The 27,223-nt window shown below is 41.9% G+C and overlaps 2 protein-coding genes across 2 annotated transcripts in view; one reads left to right on the top strand and one right to left on the bottom strand.

Annotated features, from left to right (window-relative positions):
• Positions 1-853: 853 nt before the first annotated feature.
• Positions 854-8,157, top strand: PDCD5 (programmed cell death 5). Its single transcript, XM_015820072.2, has 7 exons — positions 854-984; positions 2,911-2,951; positions 3,698-3,759; positions 5,150-5,241; positions 5,954-6,025; positions 6,743-7,522; positions 7,693-8,157. Exons 1-6 carry the CDS (start codon positions 919-921, stop codon positions 6,782-6,784), a joined length of 375 nt encoding a protein of 124 aa, XP_015675558.1. The 5' UTR covers positions 854-918; the 3' UTR covers positions 6,785-7,522; positions 7,693-8,157.
• Positions 8,158-8,564: 407 nt separating this feature from the next.
• The window catches only part of ANKRD27 (ankyrin repeat domain 27), a 36,727-nt gene continuing 18,068 nt past the window's right edge, over positions 8,565-27,223 (bottom strand). Inside the window, exons 15-28 of the mRNA XM_015820069.1 lie at positions 26,287-26,402; positions 23,879-23,971; positions 22,905-23,102; positions 21,544-21,603; positions 21,310-21,432; positions 20,344-20,388; positions 17,768-17,890; positions 16,119-16,316; positions 15,515-15,634; positions 14,696-14,857; positions 13,699-13,798; positions 11,990-12,071; positions 10,936-11,008; positions 8,565-9,973 (exon numbers count right to left, since the gene is read on the bottom strand). Of these exons, the coding sequence (XP_015675555.1) occupies positions 9,716-9,973; positions 10,936-11,008; positions 11,990-12,071; positions 13,699-13,798; positions 14,696-14,857; positions 15,515-15,634; positions 16,119-16,316; positions 17,768-17,890; positions 20,344-20,388; positions 21,310-21,432; positions 21,544-21,603; positions 22,905-23,102; positions 23,879-23,971; positions 26,287-26,402 (1,751 nt within the window). The 3' untranslated portion in view covers positions 8,565-9,715. The remainder of the gene's footprint in view (positions 9,974-10,935; positions 11,009-11,989; positions 12,072-13,698; positions 13,799-14,695; positions 14,858-15,514; positions 15,635-16,118; positions 16,317-17,767; positions 17,891-20,343; positions 20,389-21,309; positions 21,433-21,543; positions 21,604-22,904; positions 23,103-23,878; positions 23,972-26,286; positions 26,403-27,223) is intronic.

The raw sequence follows: 27,223 nt of genomic DNA, 5'->3' as shown, positions 1-27,223 counted from the left end.
TGTTTCTCAACCTTGACAATTTTAAGGCATGTGGACTTCAACTCCCAGAATTCCACAGCCAGCAATGCTGGCTGTGGAATTCTGGGAGTTGAAGTCCACATGCCTTAAAATTGTCAAGGTTGAGAAACACTGATTTACAGCCTCACAAATGCATGCTACCGATGCAAACTGCTGCCTAACAGCACAAAAACCCGGATAACTGCATTCGTTCCTTCCTGTCCCACAACAGAAAAAATATTAATTTTGGATAGAGCCGGCGCTCCCTCTGGTGGTTGCAACCCAGCCGTTTCACCAGATGGGTTATAAAATGGGGGGGGGGGGGGGGTGTCGTCTCTACCAGAACCAAACAATACCATTTTTATTTTTATTTTTGGGGCCACTCCGCAATCCTACACCCGTCTCCCATCCAATCGTTCTGCTTGAAGGTTACAGCTGGTGTGGCAAATTATTAGCAATACACTTGACTCATTTCAGGGGCAAGAAAACCCCTTAGCTCGCCAGTGCAACAGTACTACAAAACCCATACTTGCGCGTATTACAAAGTCCATCCTACCTGGCCCTCAAGCCTGCTTCCCTTCCCAAGACCAGCCAAGCGCGCCCACCTCCTGCTACCCTCTCTAACCCTTCCTTCCTTCCAGGATCCTGTTTGATCGGTGCTCAACTCATTAGGCCTGGCAAGCGGAGTCCATCAAGAGACGCTGCCGGAGGGCCCGTGGCGCGCGCGTTCGCTCGCTCGGCACTCGACTCCCTAAACCGAGCAGGAGGTGGCCCCGCGCAGGCGCAAAGAAGGCGGCCCGAGAGAGAGAGAGAGAGAGGCGTGAGAGACGCGGCGGGCGCGGTCGGTGCTGCTGCTTCTTCTTCTCCGTCTCCCTCACGCGCGGCGGGGCTGCTCCGGCCCGTCTCCCGGCCTGCGAGGCGATGGCGGACGAGGAGCTGGAGGCGCTGCGCAAGCAGAGGATGGCCGAGCTGCAGGCCAAGCATGGGGTGAGGCGAGCAGCACCCTTCCGACACGCGTGTTGGCTGGGTCCTCACGACACCCCCCCCTCAGCCCTGCTTGACGGGGCCGCGCGTCTCGTCAGAACGGGGCCCCGCAGCTCCCCAAGAGGGAAGGAGGGAGAGGGAAATGGCCTAGGCCGATGTGTCTATTTATTAAAACCTTTATGCCTCCCACCTCCCTTATAATAAGGCGCACCGGCCCCTCCCGCTCTTCCCCTCATACATTTCCCCCCCCACCCCCATTGTCGGTTCTCACAACCTGCTGACGCGCGTTTGTGCCTGTGCTGCGGGAAACCAGCCTGTTTTTGATGCTGTGAACGGTGAAAATGCATTAATTGAGGAATCAGGTTCAGCTCGATTTTTGCATCTTCTCTGTGGCTTGTCTAAGGTGGTTTGGGGAAATAAACCACGTTTGACGTCGCCTGCTGAGCTGGTGCAATGTGGACATAGCGTAAAGGCAAAGAGAGACGAATTCCAGAGGCTTCTTTTGTCCTTATTATTGGGGTTTTAATCCTACCTTTTTAAAATGCAGGTAGTCCTCGACTTGTGGCCGCCGTTGAGCCCAACGTTTCTGTTGCTAAGCGAGACAGGGTTGAGTTTGGTCCCATTTTACCACCTTTCTTGCCACTGTTGTCAAGTGAATCACTGCAGTTGTTAAGTTAGTCATGCAGTTGTTAAGTGGATCTAGCTTCCTCATTGACTTCTTCAATTGTCAGACACTGCGATTGTCTTAAAAATGTGCCAGTTGCCAAGTGTCCAAATTTTGATCACGCAACTGTGGGGATATGGCAATGATCATAAAGTGTGAAAAATGGTTATAAGTCGCTTTTTTTTCAGTGTGCTGTAACATCGAAGGATTACTAAATGAAAAGTTGTCGGTTGAGGACTACCTATATGTCAGGGGTCCTCAAACTTGGCCACTTTAAGACGTGTGGACTTCAACTCCCAGAATTCCCCAGCCAGCATGGCTGGCTGGGGAATTCTGGGAGTTGAAGTCCACACGTCTTAAAGTGGCCAAGTTTGAGGGCCCCTGATATATATATACTCAAAGTAGCAAACACACCTAATTGTGGTACCTTTTCCACGCATCAACAACACTGTGAGGTGCATTAGACTGAGAAAGAGTGACTGGCCCAAAGTCACCTAGCTGGCATTTTAAAAAAAATATATTCTGCCTTTATTTTTTAATAAATAACTCAAGGTGGCAAACATGTCTAACACTCCTTCCTCCTCCCTTTTTCTCCACAACAATCCTGTGGGGTAGGTAGGGCTGAAAGAATGGGAGTGGCCTAAGTTACCTAGTTGGCTTTCATGCCAGAGCAAGGACTAGAACTCACCGTCTCCTGGTTTCTAGGCCAACGTCTTCACCACTACACCAAACTGGCTATTAATGAAGATACTGCACTTTGTTTTCTAATGGAAGAGATTGAGTTTGCTAGCTTATTTTTCAGTTTCTGTGTAGGAAGTGCCAGCATTTCTTTGGGCTACCCCACTTCAGAGAAGTACCAAAATTAGATGATTTTCCAGTTGGAAAGCATATTTGCAGATAAGCTGAGAATTGGGTATATACAGTAGTTTTGTTTCTGTAGACAATATGAAACAGTATGCTTTTGACATAGGAAGCACTGAAGATTGTATATATTTGCAATTTACGTATTCTAAAAGGGATAGAGGCTGGGCAGTTCAAAACACCCAAATAAAATGTTCCTTTGACCCTTAAGTTTTCTCTTACTAAGACACCATAATAGTTGTGCGTATAACAGCCATTTGATGTTGAGCAGTTCTGCCCTTAAAACCCTTGTAATGTTAAGGTGACAGCATGCATAATTTAGCATTTTGCCAATCAGACCTCAGAAGAAACATCCTTCAGTTTATTCTTCAGTTACAATAACCTGATTATTTCTAACTTTTTAGGATCCTTCCAGTGAAATTGCACAACAAGAATCAAAACAGAGGTATTGCGGTGTTACTTAAGAACTTGTTACTGGAACTTTTCATTATTTTTTTTCTCTAAGAGCAGTGGGGCACATCCCAAACTTAGCACATTCAATAGCTTATGAACATTCAGTTTCATATCTTTTGGCTTTAAGAATATTTAGATCATATAAATATGATTTTATGTGCTTTTGAAATCATTCATTTCATGGTATATATTTTCTTTCAAAAACATGCATTGCAGCATTTTAAATAGAATATTATTAAATATGGTAATCCTTTCGAAAGTTCCACCTTCCAAAAGAGAAAGCTGTAATAATTAGTGTGCACTAACTTTTGCTACTATATTTTAATAGCAACTGTTATAATTGATCAGTATTCTGTTCAATGCTGGAAGATTGATATGATCAAGTGGTAAAATAAATGGATTTTAGGTTTTTCCAATTAATTTTTTATTAGGATACAAGCTTTCTGGGATAATTTGTCATCCTAATTAAAAAATTTGCCCTGGCAATTATTTATAGATGTAAAACTGATTTGATTTTCAGTTTTTGAAAAACTGTAGAAATTAAACTGTAGAAATGCTAATGTTAAGAAATAATATGCTGGAATAATTAATAAAAGAAATATCAAAATATGATATATAACTAAGTCATGCATTGAATTATAAAATTAACATATATTATAATTAGCGTTTTAGCAGAAATGTTAACATTTGGGGACCAATTTTTATTTTCTGCTATGTAAAATTATTTCATCATTACAGGGAAGCTGAAATGAGAAATAATATTTTGGCTCAGGTTTTGGATCAAGCAGCACGTGCCAGATGTAAGTATTTATTGTTTGATTTATATGATCACTCAATTTGCAAAAAGCAATTTGGGGAAAATAGAATACAATAAACCTCTTGAATGGAAATCAACAGAGCAACAAAATTAACAGATTCACAGGCCAAGCACTGCTTATCTCTTTCAAGATTTTTCAGTCAAGATGCATTCATCCAACATTCTGGCCTAATGCCCAAGGAAGAACCAGGTTTTCAAGGGTCTTACAGAAAGACAGAGGTTGTTGTTGTTAGTTGCGAAGTCGTGTCCAACCCATCGCAACCCCATGGACAACGTTCCTCCAGACCTTCCTGTCCTCTACCATCTTCTGGAGTCCCTTTAAGTTCACGCCTCCTGCTTCAGTGACTCCATCCAGCCACCTCATTCTCTGTCGTCCCCTTCTTCTCTTGCCCTCAATCTTTCCCAGCATCAGGCTCTTCTCCAGTGAGTCCTTCCTTCTCATTAGGTGGCCAAAGTACTTGAGTTTCAAAAAGATAGAGGAGTCTTGGCATTAACCTCTAGATAAAAGTCTTACTTAATTGCAGGGAAGCGTGTCATAGGGTGTAATACTATCCATGCCTAAATGGCACTGACATTGTACACATACTCAGAATTTCATTGGTCAGCAGTCCTCCACTCCATCAGTTTTGAATTGCTGTATCTTATTGGTATCATCCATCCAAAAGCATGAGAGTATGCTATATTTAGTATCCTTAATTATAGCAATATTTATATATTACCTGTAGGTATTTGATTTTGTCTTGATTATAGCATCCTGAATATTGACAACAATTACTTCATCTCGTTACTTGAAAAAGTGGTGCACGCATAACCTAAAGCAGGGGTGTGAAACTGCCGGCCCGCGGGCTGGACGCGTCATCCCAAAACCGCGCCCACCCCATTGCAAGCAATGGAGAAAAAGCTCCGATACATCGCGCGACGTCACATGATGTCGCGAGTTTGACATGCCTGACCTAAAGCAATCATTGTACTAAGATCAGTTAGAATACAAACCATTCCTTAAACTTTTGTACCATTCTCCAGTTGGTCAGTTTTTACAAACGTTTTTATTTAAACACCAGTAATATAAGGGTTGCTTTTCTTAATTCAGGATTAAGGTCTGGGATAGATGTAATAATCTTTTTGTTCTTGAATATACAGTTGTGGGAGCCAGCTTGGTGTTTAAAGTATTGGACTTGGGTTGGAGAGATAATCAGCCTTGGAAATTTACTTGGTGATTTTGGGCCTTTCTCCCACCCAGTCAAGGCCAGTTTTGCTGTGGTGTTAAAATGAAGGGAGATTCCCTTGTAGTCTTGAGCTCTTGAGAGAGCAGCCCAGATATATCTCTTAATGAATGATGTTTAATTAACCAAATATTTGTTTTCCTCTTGTAGTAAGCAATTTAGCACTTGTAAAGCCAGAAAAGGCAAAGGCAGTTGAAAATTACCTTATACAGATGGCAAGATTTGGACAGCTAGGTGGAAAAGTAAGTTTCTTTCCTGTTCTTAGTTCCCTGCAATATTGCTCTCTAGCAAAGTATTCAGAGGTGTGGAGCGAAGTATTCAGAGATGTGGTTTCCCAAAGTACATTTGGTTGGCTATTATTTGAAAAGGGAATAAAAACCTGGTGTTTTTTTTTCTTGTTTGGAATTCGGATGGTGTAACAGCCTGCCAAAAACTTATAAAATGTTCACTGCAATTAGAATGGTCCTTTATCTCTCTCCCTGGGTACCTTTCTCTCTGTTTTATATAAAGGAGAGTATGGATGGACCCTTAAAGAACCGCTTGCTCCAAAAGAACTTCTACTGGCCATGTTGCTAAGCAGGAGTGTTTCCTGCCTTTTGTAGAACTTGCTTCAGTGGGGGAAGAAGCAGCCTGTCTCCCAAGCCCTCTAAGCATTCTGGATATTAGTGACTTGAACAATTACTATAGCTAGCAAAGCAAGCAGTTAGCTATTCATAATATTTTGACAGTTTTCCCACCTTTGCTTCTGTTTCTATTCTTTGCTACTGTGCTATTGTATATGGAGGACAAAATCACAAGTATAGTTCGAACAGTGGATTGTTGCTATTTGTATCTTAATAAATAAGGTACCAGTAATTCAACATGAGAACCGTAAATATTTAAATTTTTCAGCTAGAGCTCTGTGTACCATTCTACCAAGTAAATATTCTTTCCATTCTCCTCCTGACTACTTAGATATCAGAACAAGGGTTGATAGAAATACTTGAAAAAGTGAGTCAGCAAACAGACAAAAAAACAACAGTAAAGGTAAGATATCTTAAAACTAATTTAAATTAATTAAATCTGGTTTGTACAGAAAGGAAGAAAAGTAGACACAGCATAGTTGGCAGTGAGTATTTGATGTAGCTCTTCAGGTAGAATAGAGCAAATTACATCACTGAAACTGGCAGCAGATAATTTACGGATGTGAAAGGCTTCCTATTTATTTAATATCTGCTCAATACATTGCATTTTTTTTCTTAGCCCCTTTTAATGTTTTGCCCCTTCATTCTTTATCTTTGAATTGCTCCCACTCTTTCAATATTCCACAAACTGTCTGTTCTTTCAAGCTTAGGGTTAGGATGGCTATTGAACCCATTTGTGTCTTTTGTTTTTGCTATTTGGTTCTTTGGATTTTAACCTTGGTCAGTTGTCTTTTTTTTCTTCTTCTTGATATGCCTTATTTTCTTTTAATTTTATCTGTAAACTGTCCAGATTCTTTCTTCTGTCTCCCTCCTCCCCCCCCCATAGATACTACAGAGGCTTTAAGTAGATAAGTTTTAAGAGTACAGTTTCACTTTTTGCACCTTCAAAATTGTATAGGAAGACTACCTAGCAATAATATGGGATTACACATCAGTGCTAGAATTGCTGTACATGTGTGTGTCTCATAAACATTTGATATTGTTACTATAAATCAACGACTGACAATTTAGCCTCAAACTATTTTAAGCCTGATTCACCTCTATTCTATCATTCTTCTAGTTCAATAGAAGAAAAGTGTTGGATTCCGATGAGGAAGATTAATTAATGGAATATGAAAACAGTTGCCAACTGCTAATTGTCTGGAATATGTCAAGGAAAGTATGTTCTATCATAGATGAAAGTTTACACAATGTTCTCTACACATTTTTATAAAAAGTAAAACGGATAAGCTTGCCTTCTGTATAATTAAGTGAAATTGTTTCCTTAGATAGGTTTTATATGAGCTTGAGAAATAAGGATTCACTCTCTATTTCTTAGGTTTCAGCTTTCCTTCGACACTGTGTAGTTAAATTTATTGTGCAATTGGCAGATGTGAAAAGATACTTGCCCTGACTCTTCTATAGGTACTTCATGTCCCATAGGAAATGAAATTCTACCTTACCAACAAATACCAATTTGTCTACGGGCTAAATTACATATTGGAAAGAGAATTTCATTTGTATATTTAAGTAAGGGAGGGACATACGATATACCCATAAAGTATTCATTTCTTATCCATGAATAAAAGTTGAGGAGCAGCCATCGAGTTTATTCTCTCCCCCATGTAGAAATTCTCTCTTCATTTTCAATTATCTTAGCTGTGATTAATGCCAAACAAGATTCCCTGATGGCTGTGTTTTTGAAATTGGCTTTGAAGCCTGATTAGCATTACTACGGTTTCAAAGGATCAGAAATACTGTGTGTACATTATATGTCAGAACACTTCCTGGAGTTTGATAAACCTGGTTTGGAATCAAGCAAGACAGGCTGGTTCACAAAAATATGGCTGCATAATGTATTGTTGACAGATTTGCTGTATTGCAAATTCAGAATGCTTTGCTTAGATTTACAGGGGTAGTCAACCTTGGCTCTTTTACGACTCGTGGACTTCAATTCCCAGAATTCCTGAGCCAGCTTAGCTGGCTCAGGAATTCTGGGAGTTGAAGTCCACGAGTCATAAAAGAGCCAAGGTTGACTACCCCTGGCTTAGAACATCATGAAATTTAATTAAAGTCTGCTTGGGAAAAGAAAACCTTCAGTACGTTGTTTTTATACAGAAGCGGATTAATAAATGCTACGATTTTTGAACATAATTTAGCCAAAGTTAATTTTAAGGTTCTTTTTAAAAAGAAGATTTTAATGTTTGCTAAAATCAACTACAGGCTAGTTTCTGTGTTTTGTCTTGGTGTAATTCACCACCACATAAATACATTCTATTCTACTGAAATTATTTCCCATTTTCAGAGTTGTAAAGCAGCTCAAAGACCACCTTTCATGCATGATGCCACTGTAAACAATACGCCTTTTTGTTACTGAACGTAAGTGTTTGATCCATGCGTACAATCTATCCTATGTAAGTCAGTGTTAAAAGACAAGTTCTTTTTCTGGCTTGTATGGGCTCTGAAATGTATTAAAACCTTTCCATTAAGCAAAGTTAGCTGTGACCAATTCTTGTCTATTCCTATTCCACAAAGTATTTTTTCTTAATATACATTTTGTACAACACTGGAAGTCCTCTCTCTCTCTCTCTCTAGGATGGTGGCTGTAAATAGTTTTGAGGACCACAGAACTGCGTTCATAGATTGTCTTGAGACAATTGAATTAGATTGTTGAATAAGCATTATAGTTGGGTTTATATAATACATTAAACTGAACCCAAGCATAACCAGGCAGGTGGGGGTTTCATCCTCTGTTCAGGTATCTAATTGATCCTCAAGAAATATCTTGTGTTCCCAAAATATGGGTTTCAGCAACACTCTGAACATTTTAGGAAACTGCTTTGATGCTCACAGATTAGCTTACAAATTGTGATTTAAATTAAAGAGTCAGACATTAAGAACACATAACTGTTAATTTTACTACTTTAGTTTACATTATTTGGCACAAGTCCAAGGCACATATGAAAATTAGGTGAATTACTTAGTAGAAAAATAAACTTTTTCAGCAGCAAGCTAAAGCTCAGTTTTTAAACCGTAATATTAATGTACAGAGAAATTCTAAGACAACCTTACTACCTAAAACAAGTTATTAAGACATATTAAACCAATTTAAAAAGCACAGTTTTGTATACAAACATTACATAAACACAAAATATGAAATGAAAGTATTGCGCTATTCACCATAATTGACTTGGAATGTTCACCTAAAGTTGACATTCCGTTTCTAAAAGTGCACAACAGACCAGTTGGAAGTGCCTTTGAAAGTAAGGGCAAGGAAGCTGCTTTTCAAAGATTGCAACTTAAATCAGATGTGCTCTGCTTAAGTAGCCTGTTTTGTGTGCCACAGATACATAATTTAAAATAGCTAATGCGGTTGGGCTGCTCAGTTATGTGGGCAGTTCATATAATACAAACATACTGAATAGAAGTTTCAACTCTGCTCGGAGGGAATTCTTTTTTTAATTAGGGTCTACTCTCTTCTGCAAGATGCAATGTACCTTTTGTTAAAAGCCATTACTCTTAATTTCCCTGTTCCAGCCTCCACTGCAATCAATTCGGTGAGCACTAAATGAGCTACACAATTTGGCCTCTTTAAACTTTTAAACACACCTCATACTGTTGGGAGGGCTGTAAGCATTCCGGCCATCAGCAGCTCACCAACTAAAACCACCGCATTTTCAGAATAAAAATAGAACAATCCTTCAAAATGCCATAAAAAGTTTTTTCTCTCACATATCTATTATTATTAAAATTGATTAGAGAGTGCAATACTATATAGATTCTGAGATCTCGATATATTTCTAGTTTTTTTTTTAAATATAGATCTACTGTACGGGATTTTAACGATTTATTCAAAAATAAAGAGGAGTGTCCGTCTCCAGAAGTGCAAACTCCATGCCAAGTCAGAGGGGGAAGCTTCTCTTCCTGCTAAACGTCCGATGTAATTTTGAAAACTTTGATCCCACGTAGCCTCTTCAACGTTGAACCACTCTACCTGAAACTCGTGTTCCTTACATAAGACACCCAGACTTCTTATTCATTTTGTTTTAGAGCATCAATTCTCAGGACAGTTGTCAGTAGGAGCAGCACTTGCATCTCTGGGTAGACTGTAGAAGTCACTAATATCTGTCGTTGAAAGTCCCACGCTAATAGTGTGACTCCGATGTACTTCTCTTTTTCTAAAAGGCGCTATCTCTGCATCGCCTTCAGCGGTTACAGGTCCATCACAGCTATTGGCGTCAAGATTATGAGTCTGAATTTGCTCTAACACATCCACTGGATTCTGCTTGTTATTAAAGCTCTTGATAGCTAGCTTAGAGAAGAAAGGGAAGAATGCTAGTTTTTATCTTGTTGAAATGCAAAGAAGTCCATCTCAACAAAAAATATCCATTCTGACTGTTCCACGTCCTCCAAAACAGCGTTCCCTTTGTACTCGTTTTATGGATTTCCAACCCACTTCTCCTCCTTAATGAGTTTTGTTTCAAATTGCTCTTGTTTCTTACGGCTAAAATCTTTGAAAAAGTGTCACATTGTGTTCTAAGCTTGAAATAGGCGTATGCCCTAATCCAGGGGTTCTCAACCTTTTTAATGCCGCGACCCCCAACCGATCGTAAGTCGAGGACTAAACTGGTCGTAAGTCGAGGACTAAGCCGGTCGTAAGTCGAGGACTACCGAACCGGTCGTAAGTCGAGGACTTTCCCTGCCCGGGAGCGCCGCGCATGCGTGGTTCTGCCCCCTGCGCCGGCTGAGGCGTAGCTGACAAGCGGCAGAGACGGAGCAGGCCGACCACCAGCTGGCCCAGCTCAAGGGAGGTAAGGCACCCGCCGGAAAAGGGAAAAAATGGCGGACAGCCTTGCTTGGCGACCCCCGTGAAATGGTCGATTGACCCCAAATGGGGTCGCGACCCATAGGTTGAGAACCGCTGCCCTAATCAGAGATACATTTAGAATCCCTGGTTGGAGACTATCAAAATGCCTTGATAAGGTTTTGCAAGGCTGAAGTTAAAATTTCACACTGAAAGAGAATTCAGTCTTCCCTGCTAATGCTAGCCACCGTTCATTTCCCCCTTTTTTTTCTACAGCAAAGAGAAAATTGGCAAATCTTGCTCTAGGTCCTGGCAGCCACATAGGTTTCTGCCTTTCCCTTTCTACTTTTTCCTCTTCTGCCCCAAATGTTCGTGTTTTTATTCTATAAAAAATAGCTAAAAGTTTTATCTCGTGCAGAATTTATTTGTGTTTTAAAAAAACAAACAAAAGTGCATTACTGTATACCTACCTGGCGCAATAATTCTTCATCAAAGTTAGGCATACTTTTATCTTTTGTTATGGCTTTGCGCAGGTCTCTTGATCTAAGAGAACGCAAGAGGGAAAACTAAGTTACTCCAGTCTGTGTCACTTGGTTCCTCAGCCCAGCTGCCAGAGGGCAATATTTCAACTGAAAGAGGACTAGCTTGCTTTCACTTCTAAAGCTTGAGCTTTCTTGAAAATCAATTGCCAGGATATCCCCTTTGAAGTTTGTAAATTTAAAGCTCCGAAACCAAACCATTTAAAGGTATTCTCCGGACTATAAACCATTCTTCCAAATGTCTAAATTAGAGATGGCTTCGGACGGGTGTATATATAATCATGCATGTACATTTGTAACGTGTCCTTTCTTGGTTTTGGATGGATGATCTCAAATTCAAGGGATCTTCCTTCTGAGTTCAATTCAGTAATCTTGAAATGCCTAGACACCCAGCAGTCCTTCTATTTTTAGAACAGCCAATACAAAACATTGATAATACCGATTACAGATAGTCCTCGGCTTACAACCATTCGTTTAACGACCAAAATTATGGCGGTGCTGAAAAAAAGGTGACGTCCGACCAGTCTTAATACATACGGCTGTCGCCGCGTCCCTGTGGTCACATGATCAAAATTTGGGCACTTGGTTAGCATGTATTTATGATGGTTGCAATGTCCCAAGAGCCACAGCATTGCTATTTGTGACCTTTCCAGCTGGGCTTTCAACAAGCAAAATCCATGAGGCAACTAGGATTCATTTAACTACCATTCGATTCACTTAACGACTGTGACAAAAAAGCCTGTAAAATTGCATCGCTTAATGATGGAAGTTCCGGTCTCAAATGTGGTCATAAGTTGAAGACTATCTGTAATTAATAACTGATTCGCTGTAACATGTCCCCATAATTCAGGGGAGATTGTCAAAAGATCCATTCCTTACTAGATTCCAACATCTGAGGTAATGTCAGCTCTTCTTCACATTTACTCTGGCAATATCTTTTTAAGAATCGGGCATTTTAAACACTTCACAAAAATTGGAAGCCTACTTGTTAAATCGATGGATTGACTCAAGTAGTTGAAGGCGCCGGGCGATGAGATCGTCCGTTGTCTCAGGAGTCTTAAAACTGACTGTAGATTTAAAGTACAAAATTCATGAAATGGGCAGTATTCTCCAGCACTTGAACTAGGCAATCCTCCATTAAAATGAACAGCATAATCTGCTTTTTTGACAAGCTAAAGAAAGGCCTGAGTAGGTTCAGCATCATGGTGACAGTGCACCTTGTAATGCTGAATGGATTATGGATGGATCAATACTTCAGGCAGAATGGCATCTGGAATAGACTATAGAATTTTAGGCAGGATGCGTTTGGATGCTCACTTTTCCAAATAATAAAACTTCCATTGCATATAGAAAACAAAGTACAGTTAGTCCTCGTTTAGCGACTACAATTGGGACCCGTGACTTGGTCATTAAATGAAGCAGCTGCTAAGTGAAACTATAACTTGTGCTTAATCATCTTCAGCTTTCTTTTGCTTTAGACCTGCAGCAGTCATAATGCAAAGACAGTTACTTCATCACTGTCGTAACTGCAAATGATTGTTAAAAGAGTCAGTCACTAAACAAGGACTATCTGTAGAGGTTTCTCACCACTATGTTTGTCTGCAGCTGTAGGTACATGTGCAGGCACGGAGATCGCTCCTATGGGAAACAGTTTTAAATACAGCAACTCTTGCTTATTTGTCTCACATAGACCAAAGAATCGTCAATGATACTGCCAGCTTTGCCATTTGCATTTTGTTAGGTGCAAGCTGAAAACAATGCCAGGTGGAAAGAAAGTTTTGTGCAGAAATCACAACAATCAAGGAGCAGTCTACCTTGAAATAGGACCCCGGACAAGAACAGCTGTATAAAGATTGTAACGTGAGTTTTCTACAAGGCTCTTCCTGGCTATGTAAGAGAGGGTTCACCGGAATAAATGGACTTTCAATCTGATTTACAGCAAGGAGTTTTTTAAGGAGGACAAATTCCTTAAATGCACCAACCAGGGGTAGAGACCCATTTGCAGGATGACTGAGGGTGGGCAATTGTTCTTATTCTGAGTAACGAAAGCAAGTGACATGCAATTTGCAGTCTATGTTTTCGCAAGCCAGTGGTGAAAAGAAAGGTAAATCTTCACCCATTTTCATTTCTAGATTCTCAGAGTGGGTGTCGTTTTAAAGCTACGAATCATTAACCCACAGGTACAGTAAATGACCTTGCTTACACAATGGGAAAATAAAAAAAGGTTAATTTTTCTAGAGCCAAGTTCACCCTTGGTCTTGGCACAATCTCCACTACTTAACATCTCAGCATTACTGCACCATTCAACAACTCAGCATTAAGCAAAAAAAATAAGCTTGAGGCCATAGATTAGTATCAGCAAAAGATCCAAAATCACTGCTGTTCACTTCTGTTTCAAAGTAATAGCCAGCCTTATTGGATTGCACCACTTATGCAAAAACTCCAGCAACAGCCAGGCAAACACTGACCACTAGTTACCCCCCCCTCTCTCTCTCTCTCTCTCTCTCTCTCTCTCACACACACACACACACACACACACACACACACACACACACATACAGGTAGAAACATACCGGCAAAGAGAGAAGATACTTTCATTTGTTCAGCAATCAAAACAATATCCCTGTGTTCTAGCTGCTTTGGAGGACTGTCTTATTCTCAATAAGCTTTCACTAATCACAATGGAGCACTCACTTTTTTTCCTGATCTTCCGCGTTATGCGAGCTTTGCAGAGCGTCTGTCCGTCCTCCTCGGAGGATGCTGCAGCCTGAAGAAGCTTGAGGAGGTCTGAATTCTTTAAACAGGGTGGAAGAGAGAGGATAAACTGGAGGATTTGCTCTTATTAAAAAGATTACTGAATCCCACTGGTGTTGCACATGTCACCCAACCGTATCATCTTGAGATTAAACTGAAACCCATTGTTCCATCTTTAAATCTGATATGCTGTATTAATGCAGAAGAGGAAAAGACTTCACTGAGTGAAGAAAGACCATGTTTGCAGGCAAGAAGCCCCCCCCCCCCCAGATTCAATGCTCAGCATCTCCAAGCAGACCTGGCTTATGGGTTGAACTGGTGGTTCCCGATTTACTGATTAGGCCACAATGGATTGACTTTGTGGGACATACGTATCAACTGTGGTTTAAAAACTGCAGCACGAGGGATCGCACGACCAAGACCTGAATCGAGCATAAAGTGCAACCCAGTCATCCTAAGCAATCCTGAAACAACGGCCTGGTTTGGATTAGGACATTTTTGTCTGCACAGATAGTCCTCACTTAAGGATCCATACTTGGGATTGGTGTCTTCATTAAGCTAAGAAGTCGTAAAGCATAATGTCAGATGACTAGCTGCTTGGCAACAGCAATTCTGGTAGTTCTGGTTACCATCCTTAAATAAATCGTCGGTTGTTAAGCAAGGATTTCTTGTGACTTCGATTTCCTGCTGGTTTCCACACTGACTTGGCTCATGGGAAGCCAGCAGGAAGGATAGCAAATCGCAATTACATGACTGTGGACACTGATGGCCGGAAATCCAGGCTGGTTGCCAAGCACCCAGATCACGATCACATGATCCCGAGGGCACTACAAGAGCAGAACTTCAAGGATTGGTTGGGAAACATGTTGTGAGCCCTATAAAGGTTTAAGCATTTCTTGGCATATATAATGATTCTGAGACTTCATGCGCCACTTACAGGTTCAGCGTAGTCAAGAGGGGTGCATTGCCTGTTGTTCCTAAGGTGCACCAATGCGCCATGCTGCAGCAGCAACTGAACCACTGCTTCGTAATTTCCTATCACCGCTTTGTGAAGAGGTGTGTTGCCTTGGTTATTGGGAAGGTTAACGGAGGCTCCATGCTGGAAAAGCAAAAACAGGAAAGGAGAAAACAAACTTCTTTTAAGAAGCCGTGCTTGCAAATTTCAAAGCCTTCTGATTTCAATTGATTCATTCATGGACAACATAGTTTAATCTGCCAGGGCCCTGCAAAAAATAATTCAAAGAAAATAATATACATAAAGACTTTCTTGGTAGGAGTATTCAAGAGTTTTAAAAAGTTCCCATCTTCTTAGAATATCTCCTAAAAAAAAGTTTCTGTAGCAGTTCTTTATTAAAGTCTGAAGAAAAGGCATTCCCTATGTGTGCTATCTTATCTTTTGAACTGGAAATGCAGAAAGTGATCTTTTTCTGCAGGGTTACCATGCAGCTAAGTTGAGTTCCACCCCATCCCAATCGTCCCTCGGATTTAAGAAATGATATGTACAGTTTTGTTCCTTCTCTTCAACACAGTCTTAAAAAGATAAAGTGAGAAAACAGCTTGTTTGTCTAAACAAACCCCATATTTCTGTAACTTCCAAATGTGAAGCAAGCGTCGGTAAAAATGAAAACAAAACATTTTCAATCTCAATCCTTGCGACCGTGAAAAAGGAGTAATTGATTCGTGAGTACCAAGGCGGAAAAAAAAAATAGAAAAACAGGTTAAAAAAAACCAACAACACTTGATAAAGATCTCTCACCTGTAATAAAATGGCTGCTATCTCCTGATAGCCTTTCAAGCAAGCATACATTAAGGGGGTATTTCCATAAATGTCCTTTTTGTTTTGCTTAGCAGTGCACTCTATCAGAAATTCCACTACCTGTTGGAAAAAAGGGGCATTATAGCTAGTTTAGTTTCAACACAAAACAACAAAAACCTTCCATTTCCACACACTCTGTGGGAGGGAAAGTCTGAAATCTGCTTTAATTATTGATTCTGATTATGTGCCATCAAGTTGATGTTGACTCCTAGTGACCACACAAATGAGATGTTCTCCAGATGTACTCCATGAAAAACTGTCCCTAACCTGGTCTTTGGGGTCCTCCAATGGTGCCTCCATCACCACTAAAACTGAGTCTACCCCATCTCTTCTTTTTCCTTCCATCCTTCCCAGGAACAGCCTTTTCCAGAGAGCTAGATCTTTATATAATATGTCCAAAGTAGGTTAATTTGAACAGGATCAATTTGTGTACTGGACTGAGCTTTACTTATTATCAGCATGAATACAAGTGGTTGTATTCTGTCTCTACCCATGATCTGAAGGCCAATGTATTCATTCACAGGCTTCCCATCTGGGGCCTTACCTGAAAATGGCCATTCTGGCAGGCGAAGTGGAGAGGTCCTGCTTGGTTCACATCTTTGGCTTCCATGTTTGCTCCATGTTTCAGTAAGAGGGCCACCAAGTCCACATGCCCATGTAGAGCAGCAACATGCAGTGACGACAGACCAGTTTGATTGGTAACGTTCACTCCAAGGCCGTTTGAAGGCAGCCTGAAGAACTTCTGGTGGGAGAAATAAAAGCACACGGGACATCAGCCCGGCATTTCTGCATGACCGATTCCCTCAACCAGCTGAGACCAACATATAACAATCACAAAACGCACCACGTTTTTATTTCAAACTTTTTACGTGTTACCGTGAGTGGGGCTAATGCACAATGCACTGGCATGAAATCATACTGGTTGACCTGGAACTAAGGAGGACTTTCCAGATAATGAGAACAATGAATCAAACTCAAAGTAAGAGGCCCTTGATCTGCAAATTTACAAATTAAAAATGGGAGGGGGAGGTAAGATGACAAGAAAGACACCAGACCGTTGGGAAAGGAAGATCTCAGCTTACTTGCACAGGTACAAAACTTTTCTGAAGCAGAGGACTACCAGGGCTTTTCAACCAGTGGTACGGGTACCACCTATGGTACATTGGCACCTGGCAGGTGGTACGCGACCATCCTAGAAAAGTGGTAGCAGGGGAGGGGAATGAGCTGAACCGGTGGCAGCACCGCACAAGCCTGAGCGAGAGATGGCTGGAGCTGCAGGGCTGTCAGGGCTCAGCGGAAGCGCCGGGATCAGTGCCGCTTTCCAGCTGATTGGCGTTTCTTTGGGACTGTCAGGGCTCAGTGGAAGTGCCAGGATCAGCACCAGGCTCCAGCTGGAGCTCGGCGCTGATCCTGGCGCTTCTGCTGAGCCCAGAAGAAGCGCCGATCAACTGGAATGTTGCAGCATCTCCAGGGTCTTGTGATTTACATTCAGATGCATGGCAACTGATTCACATTTATGACGGTCACAGTATCCCAGGGTCATGTGAAGTGACCAAAACCTGCTGCAACCACCCAGCAGACAGGGGGAATAAAAACCACACACACACACACACCCCACCTCTGCTGCCAATCCTCAACAGAAATGCTCACAACAATGGAAACCTCGGACAGGAGGAAGAGCGCCGCTGGGTGGGCAGGCAGGTATCTTGCTCGGCTGTGGCTTGGGGGGGCACTTTTTTCAGTGCCATTGTAACTTGGAAAGTCACTTAGCGAACTGTTGTATGTCGAGGACTACCTGTACTTGCATCACTTTTTTCCCTTTTTTTTTTGGGGTCATCAAGTTTTTGACACCTTGCTAGGCGACTGGTGGTACTCGGATGTTGCCGTATCCTAAAAGTGGTACAATGGGTGAAAAGGTTGAAAAGCCCTGGACTAGACAACGTCCAAACGAGCTGTAGAAGAGGCAGCTGAGTCAAGGCTATAAAGCCACCTTCTTTGGAAAACCTACTCCTCTCCTTAGGGGTGAAATGAATTTCCCTCTGTCAGCCACCCAATCCTTACAACAGCCCACTTAGTGAGGAAAACCGCTTTTTCCCAGCAGCTCACCGGAAGATCTTTAGAAGACAAGTGTGATTAATCACAGACTTCTCACAAGCCAAGTCAGAACATACCCGGACGGGAGCAGCCACCAACCTTTTGCAGAGGGCTACATCTCGAACACTGACACAAAGGATGACATAATTCTGGGGTCCTCATATTGCTGATTTCCTTGGGGTCTTCCAGATCATCCTCTCCCCATTCCAAGAGATAGCGCACCTGCAATAAAGGCAGAGGATTGGAAAATGTGTGGGTTGTTCAGGTCTCCTTCCCTACAGTTAATTCCATCTTTATCAGCTCTGCACCCTTTCGTAAGGAGCCTCGCGGCTTTCCCACACATTAAAAACCTGCCTAACGGAAGAAGCTTAGACTAATAACATTTGGCTTTTGGAAATCTCGTTTCATGCCTGAAAGGATTTTTGCCCACCTGGACCATACAGAACCATTTGGAAATCTTATCAATCTGCATGTTTGCCATTCTTCAGCCCAGATGTCATCTCAGCAAGAACAGAACAGCTGCCTGGTTATTTCCCCAGAAATGGGCAAATTAAATGAGACGTGCCAGAAGACTGTAAGGGTGGCCCCTCGTGACATTTCATTTCCTGCCAGGCAAGCGATAGAACCCGTTAAATCAGTGGTTCTCAACCTTTTTAATGCCGCGACCCCAACCGGTCATAAGTCGAGGACTAAACCGGTCGTATGTTGAGGACTAAACCGGTCGTAAGTCGAGGACTACCCAACCGGTCGTAAGTCGAGGACTTTCCCTGCCCGGGAGCGCCGTGCATGCGTGGTTTTGCCCCCTTCGCCGGCCAAGGCGTAGCTGGCAAGCGGCAGAGACGGAGCAGGCCGACCACCAGCTGGCCCAGCTCAAGGGAGGTAAGGCACCCGCCGGGAAAGGGGAAAAAAATGGCGGACAAAAAAAATGGCGGACAGCCTTGCTTGGCGACCCCCGTGAAATGGTTGATCGACCCCAAATGGGGTCCCGACCCACAGGTTGAGAACCACTGCGCTAAATGTTCTCACTGCCAAGATGAATTTGCTAAGGAGATGTGATCTAAATTAGAAAAGACATCCCCTCTTTATCTGGACTTTGATGTTCCTCTCTGCTCAATCCTTTTAGCTGGGATTGCTGGGGATTAAAAACCAGAAGGCTTTGCACCAGAATAGGCCAGTGTCTGCTGTTCTATTTATCTTTTCAATACGGTTCATGTTTGAAGCCAGAACGCTAATTTTTATCTAGAAGAAATACACTTTGGTTGCAAAAAACAGCACTTTGCTCCCCCAATCAGAAATGAGGGAAGCATAAGGAAATTCTTGGTTACGAGCATTATACAAAGGGAAAGTTTTTTTTTTTTTTACAAGCACTGCTATTTAAAAAGCCAGCATGTGCTCCATCCAGATCTAGAGGAAAAATTCTCTTGGGCCAGATGTTTTTAGTGCCCTTCAGCTCTGGCCAGGAATCCACCTTCTTCCTGGCACTTTTAAGTAATATAACTTATTTACATGCCTTCTCTTTAGGTCCAGTCAACACCGCCTAAAGCGGGCTCCTTGTCCACAGTTTGCTATAGACCTACGTCATACATGCTTACTGAGAAACCACAATGGTTGCGTTCATATAATTGTGAAGACAACCCAACCCAATCATGGATAGACCAAAGCAATGGGTGAGAACTGTAAATCAGGGCTGTCCAACCCTGGCAGCTTTATGACTTGTAGATGACCACTCCCAGAATTCTCAACACTGGCTAGGGAATTCTGGGAGTTGAAGTCCACAAATCTTAAAAGTTGTCACAGTTGGACACTTCTACTCTAAATAGTCACCTTTTAGCTCCTATCCCATAGATAACTGATGTAGGAAACTGTTAATTTCTCACAACAAAATCCAGAAGGAGGAGGAGGAGGAGGAGGAGGAGGAGGAGGAGGAGGAGGAGGAGGAGAAGAAGAAGAAGAAGAAGAAGAAGAAGAAGAAGAAGAAGAAGAAGAAGAAGAAGAAGAAGAAGAAGAAGAAGAAGAAGAAGAAGAAGAAGAAGAAGAAGAAGAAGAAGAAGAAGAAGAAGGAAAGAAAGAAAGAAAGAAAGGAAGGAAAGGAAAGGAAAGGAAAGGAAAGGAAAGGAAGAAGAAAGTTGAAAGGGACCTTGGAGGTCATCTAGTCCAACCCCCTGCTCAGGCAGGAAACCCTACACCATTTCAGACAATGGCTGTCCAGTCTCTTCTTAAAAACTTCCAGTGTTGGAGCATTCACCGCTTCTGGAGGCAGGTTGTTCCACTAGTTAATTGTTCTAACTGTTCTAGGTTGCTTCTCTTGCTTTGTATGACTTGGTTGGCTTTTAGATTAACAAAAGAGTTAATCTTCAAGACCCTATAAGTACATTCTCCTACTATATTAAATTGGGGCTATCTAGGATTAGATTTTGATTGACTTAACACATTGCACAAATTCAGCGATTTTCACTAATTAGTGAAACTGTTATACCCAGCCAACATCCGCCCTTTTGCAAAGAAAAGATATTAGGGGGGGGGGGAAATGAAAGCTGTCCGGAGAAGCTTTGAATATGGGACAGAGTGGTAGCATCATCCCTATGCTGGGAAACTCTACTTAGCACCATCATCAATGCATGTGCCCACCAGCATCTACGGTCTTGCAAAGCACGAATCCAGTGAACTGTTCTTACCATCTCCAAGTCTCCATCAGCAACTGCTCTTAGAAGCTTGTCCACCTACAGAACAAATAACACCAGAAAGAGAAAGCATTTTACCTGACTTGGCATCTATTACAGAGTTGATATACAGTATTGCAAAGTGGGCTTCTGCTCTTAGGGACTAGCCCAGAAGGGGCAGCACAGACAGAACAGGCCACGAAGATGTTAAATGGTCGCTGAAGCTGAAGGTTTGGTTTGACATAAAAGGACCCTAAAATTTAGACACCAGGATAGAAAGTCAGTTTGGTCTACTGATTAAGATACCAGGCTAGAAAGCGGGAGACTATGAGTTCAAGCCCCATCTTAGCCATGAAAGCCAGCTGGGTGATCTTGACCTGGTAACTCTACAACTTCAGAAGGTTGTTGTGGGGAAAAATAGGAGGAAGGTGTATCAGATATGTTATTTGTAAAAATAATAAAAGCAGGATAGGAAGGGAAGGGAAGGGAAGGGAAGGGAAGGAAGGAAGGAAGGAAGGAAGGAAGGAAGGAAGGAAAGGTCTTACAAATGTCCTTCACTGTTACAGATCTAGTTGCTTGCTAAGTGCAAGAACCATGCATTAAATATCTTGTAAGCAGGCTTCTTAGTAGAACCCCCTTCATTCTGAAATACCTTCTCTTCTAAAATTTGTGAGATGCTTAAAAATTTTGAGTTTCTAGGCTCCGGTGAAAGATCAGCCTCTTCCCCCACCCCTTCCCTGTATAAATCTATGCAATCATCTCCTCTGTCTTCTATATTTCATTATCTATATTCATCTACTTCAATATTCCTTCTGAAATCTGAGGCTTAGCAGCACATAAGGGGAATGTATGCATCTTCGGTCTCCCGAATCTGCCAATCAAATGGATGGAGCCTGATGTTATTTAAGAAAGAGGGACAAAACAGGAGTTATATTAGAACTTGGACTGCCCTGCCAAATGCTTACCAGATCATCAGCTTACCTCTTTATAATTAGATTTGGCTTCTTCTGGTGTCACTGTTGTCACTAGTATTATGGAAGAAAAACTGGAGGTGGATGATACTTGGCTGATGGTGTCTTCACAACACGAAGATCGGACTGGTGACTAGTGGACATCCCATAAAGAAAGCAAAAGGAGAAAGAAAGCCTTTATTTAACAGCTGATCAGCAGGATAGCTGTAAACAAAGAGAGTTAGGACCCACACATTTGAATTACCTGAGAAGCATGTTGTCCTTTTTCAAAAGTGAGGTAGTTCAGTTCCATTAAGGATACAATCTGCAGAGAGATTAAAAGCCAGTGAGCAAGCAAGTGCAGATCCCAAGAAATTACCTACCTGGATAATCAAGTATGCTACCAGCAAATAAATTAACTGAGTTCACAGATAGTGCTAAATTATAATAGTCTGCTTTCTTGTGGCTTGTAAACTATTTTTTTTTTTACTCAAATGTTTTCTGCAAACACAGCCAACTGTGGGTGATTCAGGGAACGCCAGTTAAAGAAAAATGGCCTAGCCATAATATACAGAAACTTAAGAGAAGTTAGTCAAATGCATTTTAAAGTCATATAGGTGTTTTTTTTTTTGTAGCTTCACAAAATAAATCTAGCCAAAGTGAAAAAAATAATTAAGCCAAACAGAGTAGTAATAAACTTGAACTGGTTAGGTTTTTAAGATGTCACAAGACTGCTTGTTTTTATTAATTTGTATTGAAGATGCCAAAAAAACAAAGAGGAAAGTTTTGGGAACTTTTACTATGCATAAAAACAAATCTAAGAGCGCACAGACAGAGATTCTACATTTCTCTCGCAGCTCTTCTGTGTGTATGAGTATGCATAAAACACAACTGTGACCTTTCTCCAACATTATAAATCAGAAGCTATTTTTAAAAGGCTGTGCAAAGCTGTGAAGCATCTACAAGAAATCAACCAAGCTTAGAGAGCACCAAGGACCCCACAGAAATAGTAATCATGTGTTAATTATAGCAATAGCCATAGCAAATAGACTTATATACCACTCCTTAGTGCTTTACAGCAGCGGAACTGGGGAACTGGGCTGCACAATCAGCGAGCTGGTGCAGGGCAGGCTGGCACGCACGCATGCACAGTTCAACTTGCACATGATAAGCTATGTGCACGTGTGCATACGTGCCAGCCCACTGCTCGCCCAAGGCAAGCTGTACAGGCACACGTCCAGACCGGCCCACTGCTCGCATGGCCCGATTCCGAATAGGCCATGGCCAGGTAGCAGGACCCCTGCTTTACAGCATTCTCTGGGGCAGTTTACAGTGTCAGCATCTTGCCCCCAACAATCTGGGTCCTCATTCTACCAACCTCAGCAGGATAGAAGGCTAGACTAACCTTGAGCCAGTCAGGATCGAACACCAGGCTGTGGGCAGAGTCAGCCTGCAACACTGCATTCTAACCACTGCGCTACCACGGCTCTTATTTAATTACTATTGTAAGCGTTGCTAAGGCCTCTGCCCTCTCTCTATAGTCAAACAGTGAGACTATGCAGGATGTCTTGGCTTCAAAGTTACTGAAAAAGCATGCTAAGAATACTTTAGTTGGTTAAAAAGTACCGTTGAATTTAATGCACATTGCACGGGCGTCTCTTTCATCCGGTTGAGAATGCCTGGGTTGGCTCCATTCTGCAGGAGAACTTCGATGATCCCTTGGTAGCCCCAGCGGGCAGCTATGTGAAGAGGCGTGTCTCCTTTTTCGTTACCAATGTCTAACTTGCAAGAATGGACGTCGTAATAAACCAGAGCCTTGACACACTACAAAAAAAGAACAACCAAGATAAGAACTTTACATGAAGGCAACGGCTTATACACAGCCTAAGGGAAGCTGCTGTTTTGCCTTTTATCCATCCAGAGATTAACCCTGCTACGCCATAAATAGCAGACAGCACACACAACAGGGTTAAGCACACCACGCATTGCACACATTTTTCCATATAACAAAAGAGAAAGGAGACCGACTGTTCCGATCATTGCCTTTGAGATGGTTACTTTCAAAGAACCACAACAGCAGAAGATCCACTTTCAGGATCCACCCATGTCTGCATCCAGACTATTTTTAGAATTTTTTTCCCCGTGGAGTGTTTTAATTACCGCAATTTTATAGTAACACGCATTGGATTTAATGTGTTTCAGAGAAACCTTGAAAGGTTAGTAGTGATGTCTTGAGCTCGGGAAATGGAGAAAGGATGGTGTAAAAATAATAAAAATTAATTAATAGCATTTTCAATGCTTCATATGCGCAAGAATAACTGAAAACTGGAGAGAGAGAGAAACTTAAAACATTTCAAATTTGCTTGCCCCTCAAAAGAGATGGAAAAGAAAGTTATGGTCCAAGTGACACTTCACCAACTACAGCAGGGGTCTCCAATCTTGGCAACTTCAAGACTTATGGATTTCAACTCCCAGAATTCCTCAGCCAGGAGTTCTGGGAGTTGAAGTCCACGAGTCTTGAAGTTGCCAAGATTGGAGACCCCTGAACTACAAAAGTGAAGGACATCTCTGAAAACTGCTTTTTTAAACTATCTACTTACGTCCTCGTGCCCGTAAGTGCAGGCTAAGTGGAGTGCAGTGTTGCCATTATTATCCTGGGCTTCTGTGCTTGATTTATAATGTAGCAAAAGGAGCTGAAAAGAAAAAGAAAAAGGCAATGTTATCCAGAGAAGAAGTCATAATAGGCTGGTATCTGCTGGGCGTTTTATGAAATCATTAATGCCCATCTTCCGTTTCAGCTACTTTTTTGGACCAACCTGCAAATTGGCATGAAAACATCTCACTTTCCACTATTCAGAAACCAACATAGAGTTACCACCAAGCTACCCAGACCTCTCTACCAATAGGTAAACACTGCTTAGCACTTCAAAGAACAGCTACCGAAAATAAAAATTCCTTAAGCTAGGTTAATCAGTGGAATGATTTATCTCCAGAAGTTGTGGGTGATTTTTAAGAAAAGATTGGACAGCCACCTATCTGAAATAGTATAGGGTTTCCTGCCTCAGCAGGGGGTTGGACTAGAAGACCTTGCAGGGGGTTGGACTAGAAGACCTCCAAGGCTCTTTCAACTCTGTTATTCTGTTATGTTAATGCATCATTTCTGGCAAAATGGGACTTCACCGCTGAACAGCAGCGTAGCTGTCCTTCAGAAAGTTGCCTTAAATAATGTTTAGTATCAACTCAAGAGATTTCAAGCTACTCTGTCATTTTACATCCACCTGTTTCAATAAACTCACACATGGCCCTTGCCTTTGGCACCCTCCTTCCATTTGTCACACCTCCATCCATACTCACTTCCAAAGAATCTTACCTTCTATTTTTGTCAACTAGAATAATACAAGATGAAGAAGCTCAACAAGAGCTACTACCTCGGCAAAATTCAGAGACTTTTATGGATGATGATAATGATTTGAGATCAACATTTCCAGGCTCCAGTCTAATTGAGGTACACCCCTATCCCGCCTATTTGAGCATCTAGGAGGCACGTGCACAAAATGGCTGACTCGTGTTTATCCAAAGGTAGCCAAAAGAGAAATGACCAGCGGTGTCGTTGGGCCTTCATTGAGAAGGTAAAGAGCACTGTGGAAGGACTGGTTTATTTATTAAACATAAATAAACCAGTCCTTCCACAGTGCTCTTTACCTTCTCAATGAAGGCCCAACGACACCGCTGCCAATAAAAATGATTCTAAAAGCTGGCATTTTGCTCTGATGTATGGGAGCTTTCTCTTTCTTTTAGTAAAAGAACTTTTTTTAAAAGAAAGTTAAGAGCATCCAGAAACCCGACGGCGGACAACAGCAGAAGTGGCTGGAATAATATGGCAATGAGCGACTATGGAAACACCTGAAGCACTTTCCATGGAATATAAATTTTACAACATTGAGTTGTTTTCTCCAGTCCACCCCCCCAACTCCTGAACCAAAAAATGGTGGAAGATGCAGCTTCATCAATCAAAATGTTTTATTCATGATTGGCTTTTTATGGAGACGTTATTGTAATCCTTGCAAAAGACAATGGGAAGTGAGTACAGAAGAACTTAAGGCTAAATGCATCAGTTCTTTGGGCTGCAGGCCAGCATCAGTATTTACAGGGCCAACATCTCCATTAGGTAGAGTGGGGCAACCAACTCTAGGAAGAAAGGCAAGAACGGGGATTAGCAAAGAATCCTCCAACTAGCGAGACCATGGCTGAGGATTCTGGGAGGGGGAGTCCACCCAGATAAGATTGAAGAAGGTTACAGCCTCTGGTATCTAATCCTTGACTCACAACCATTCATTTAGTGATGTCATGGTTCCGACTAATGAAACACTTCAAAGAACTTCCAGGCAATGTTTACCCTAAAAGCCTTTATTAACAGTGTAACAGATTGACGGATATAGGATATTAAGCAATTAATATAGGATATTATTGCTTTGACAAGTGACTTGTCAAGGTTACAACGGCACTGAAAAGTGTGACTTATGACCGTTTTTCACACTTACGACTGCTGCAGATTCCCTGTGATCACGTGATCAAAATCCAGAGGCTATGCAACTGGCATGTACTTATGACGGTTGCAGTGTCCCGAGGTCACGTGGTCAACCTTTTGAACCTTCTGACCAGCAAAGTCAATGGGGAAGCCAGACTCACTTAACAACTCCGTGACTAACTTAATAACTGCAGTGATTCACTTAACAACGGTGGCAAGAGAAGTCGTAAAATGGGGCAAAACAACAACTTAATCACTGTCTTGCGTAGCAATGCAAATCTGGAGCTCAATTGTGGTTGTAAGTTAGCTACCTGTATTCTAACACACACACACACACACACCATTCCGCTATTAAAGAAACCGAGCCCAGATTTTCCTTTCAGGAGAACTCGGGGCTGAAAAAAACCCCTAGATGTTCTTTTTGTCAATCTACAAATAAAAATAGAACGACACGTTGCACGTGGTTCACAAACTGCTTACTGTGACATTCTGATATCCTTTTTGACAGGCGAGATGAAGTGGGGTGGACCCGTGGTAATCCGTGGCATTGACAACTGCGCCTTTGGAGACTAACAAGTCGATTAACGAGGCTTGCCCTGGGGGGAAGAGAAACTTGCTCATTAACACCCAAACGATAACATTTGGCTGTGTTGTTTTTTGAAAAGCCTGTTGCATTTTCAGAGTCAGTTCTGAGAAAGGTAATAATTTTCTCTTTATCCTTCGTGTGCAAACTGTGCAATATCTCTCCAAGAGCCCGCAGCAGATTTTTCGATTTAGAGCTGAGCTACAGAACATCCAGCAATTATAAATGAGGTTGATTTATTCCTGAGGGTCAGAGATGAAGACCAACTGAAGGCCATACAGCAAAAAGCATCCTTTATTTAGGAACTTGGGGGCAAGCTAACTAAGCAACCTCATTATCACCAAATAAGGAATCTGCCCTCAAATGTTCAAATGACTTTATATTGCCAAGGATATCAGTGCAAGCTTTTAGGGCGGGGGTCTTCAAACTTGGCCCTTTTATGACTTGTGGACTTCAACTCCCAGAATTCCTCAGCCAGCGTGCCTGGCTGAAGAATTCTGGGAGTTGGAAGTCCACAAGTCATAAAAGGGCCAAGTTTGAAGACCCCTGTTTTAGGACAAGGCTCACACTCTTTCAAGGCAAAGCAAGAAACTGGAGGAACCAAAATGATTTTAAAAACCTGTTCCCTGCCAAATCAAAAACCAAGATAAACTACTATCTATTTCAGTGGTTCTCAACCTTTTTAATGCCGTGACCCCAACCGGCCATAAGTCGAGGACTAAACCGGTCATAAGTCGAGGACTAAACCGGTCGTAAGTCGAGGACTAAACCGGTCGTAAGTCGAGGACTACCCAACCGGTCGTAAGTCGAGGACTTTCCCTGCCCGGGAGCGCC

Source organism: Protobothrops mucrosquamatus, unplaced genomic scaffold (genome assembly GCF_001527695.2).
Source record: "Protobothrops mucrosquamatus isolate PMUCROS unplaced genomic scaffold, P.Mucros_1.0 scaffold1051, whole genome shotgun sequence".
NCBI lineage: Eukaryota > Metazoa > Chordata > Lepidosauria > Squamata > Viperidae > Protobothrops > Protobothrops mucrosquamatus.
Note: the sequence above shows the minus strand (reverse complement) of the source record. Positions and strands in the feature narration are given on the sequence as shown.

What these genes read in the sequence shown, in the direction of transcription:
- PDCD5 (XM_015820072.2), top strand. Translation starts at nt 919, where the DNA reads ATGGCGGACGAGGAGCTGGAGGCGCTGCGCAAGCAGAGGATGGCCGAG. An exon ending in CAACAAGAATCAAAACAGAG is followed by an intron (nt 2,952 to 3,697) that starts GTATTGCGGTGT and finishes TCATCATTACAG; the next exon opens with GGAAGCTGAAATGAGAAATA. An exon ending in ACAAAAAAACAACAGTAAAG is followed by an intron (nt 6,026 to 6,742) that starts GTAAGATATCTT and finishes TCATTCTTCTAG; the next exon opens with TTCAATAGAAGAAAAGTGTT.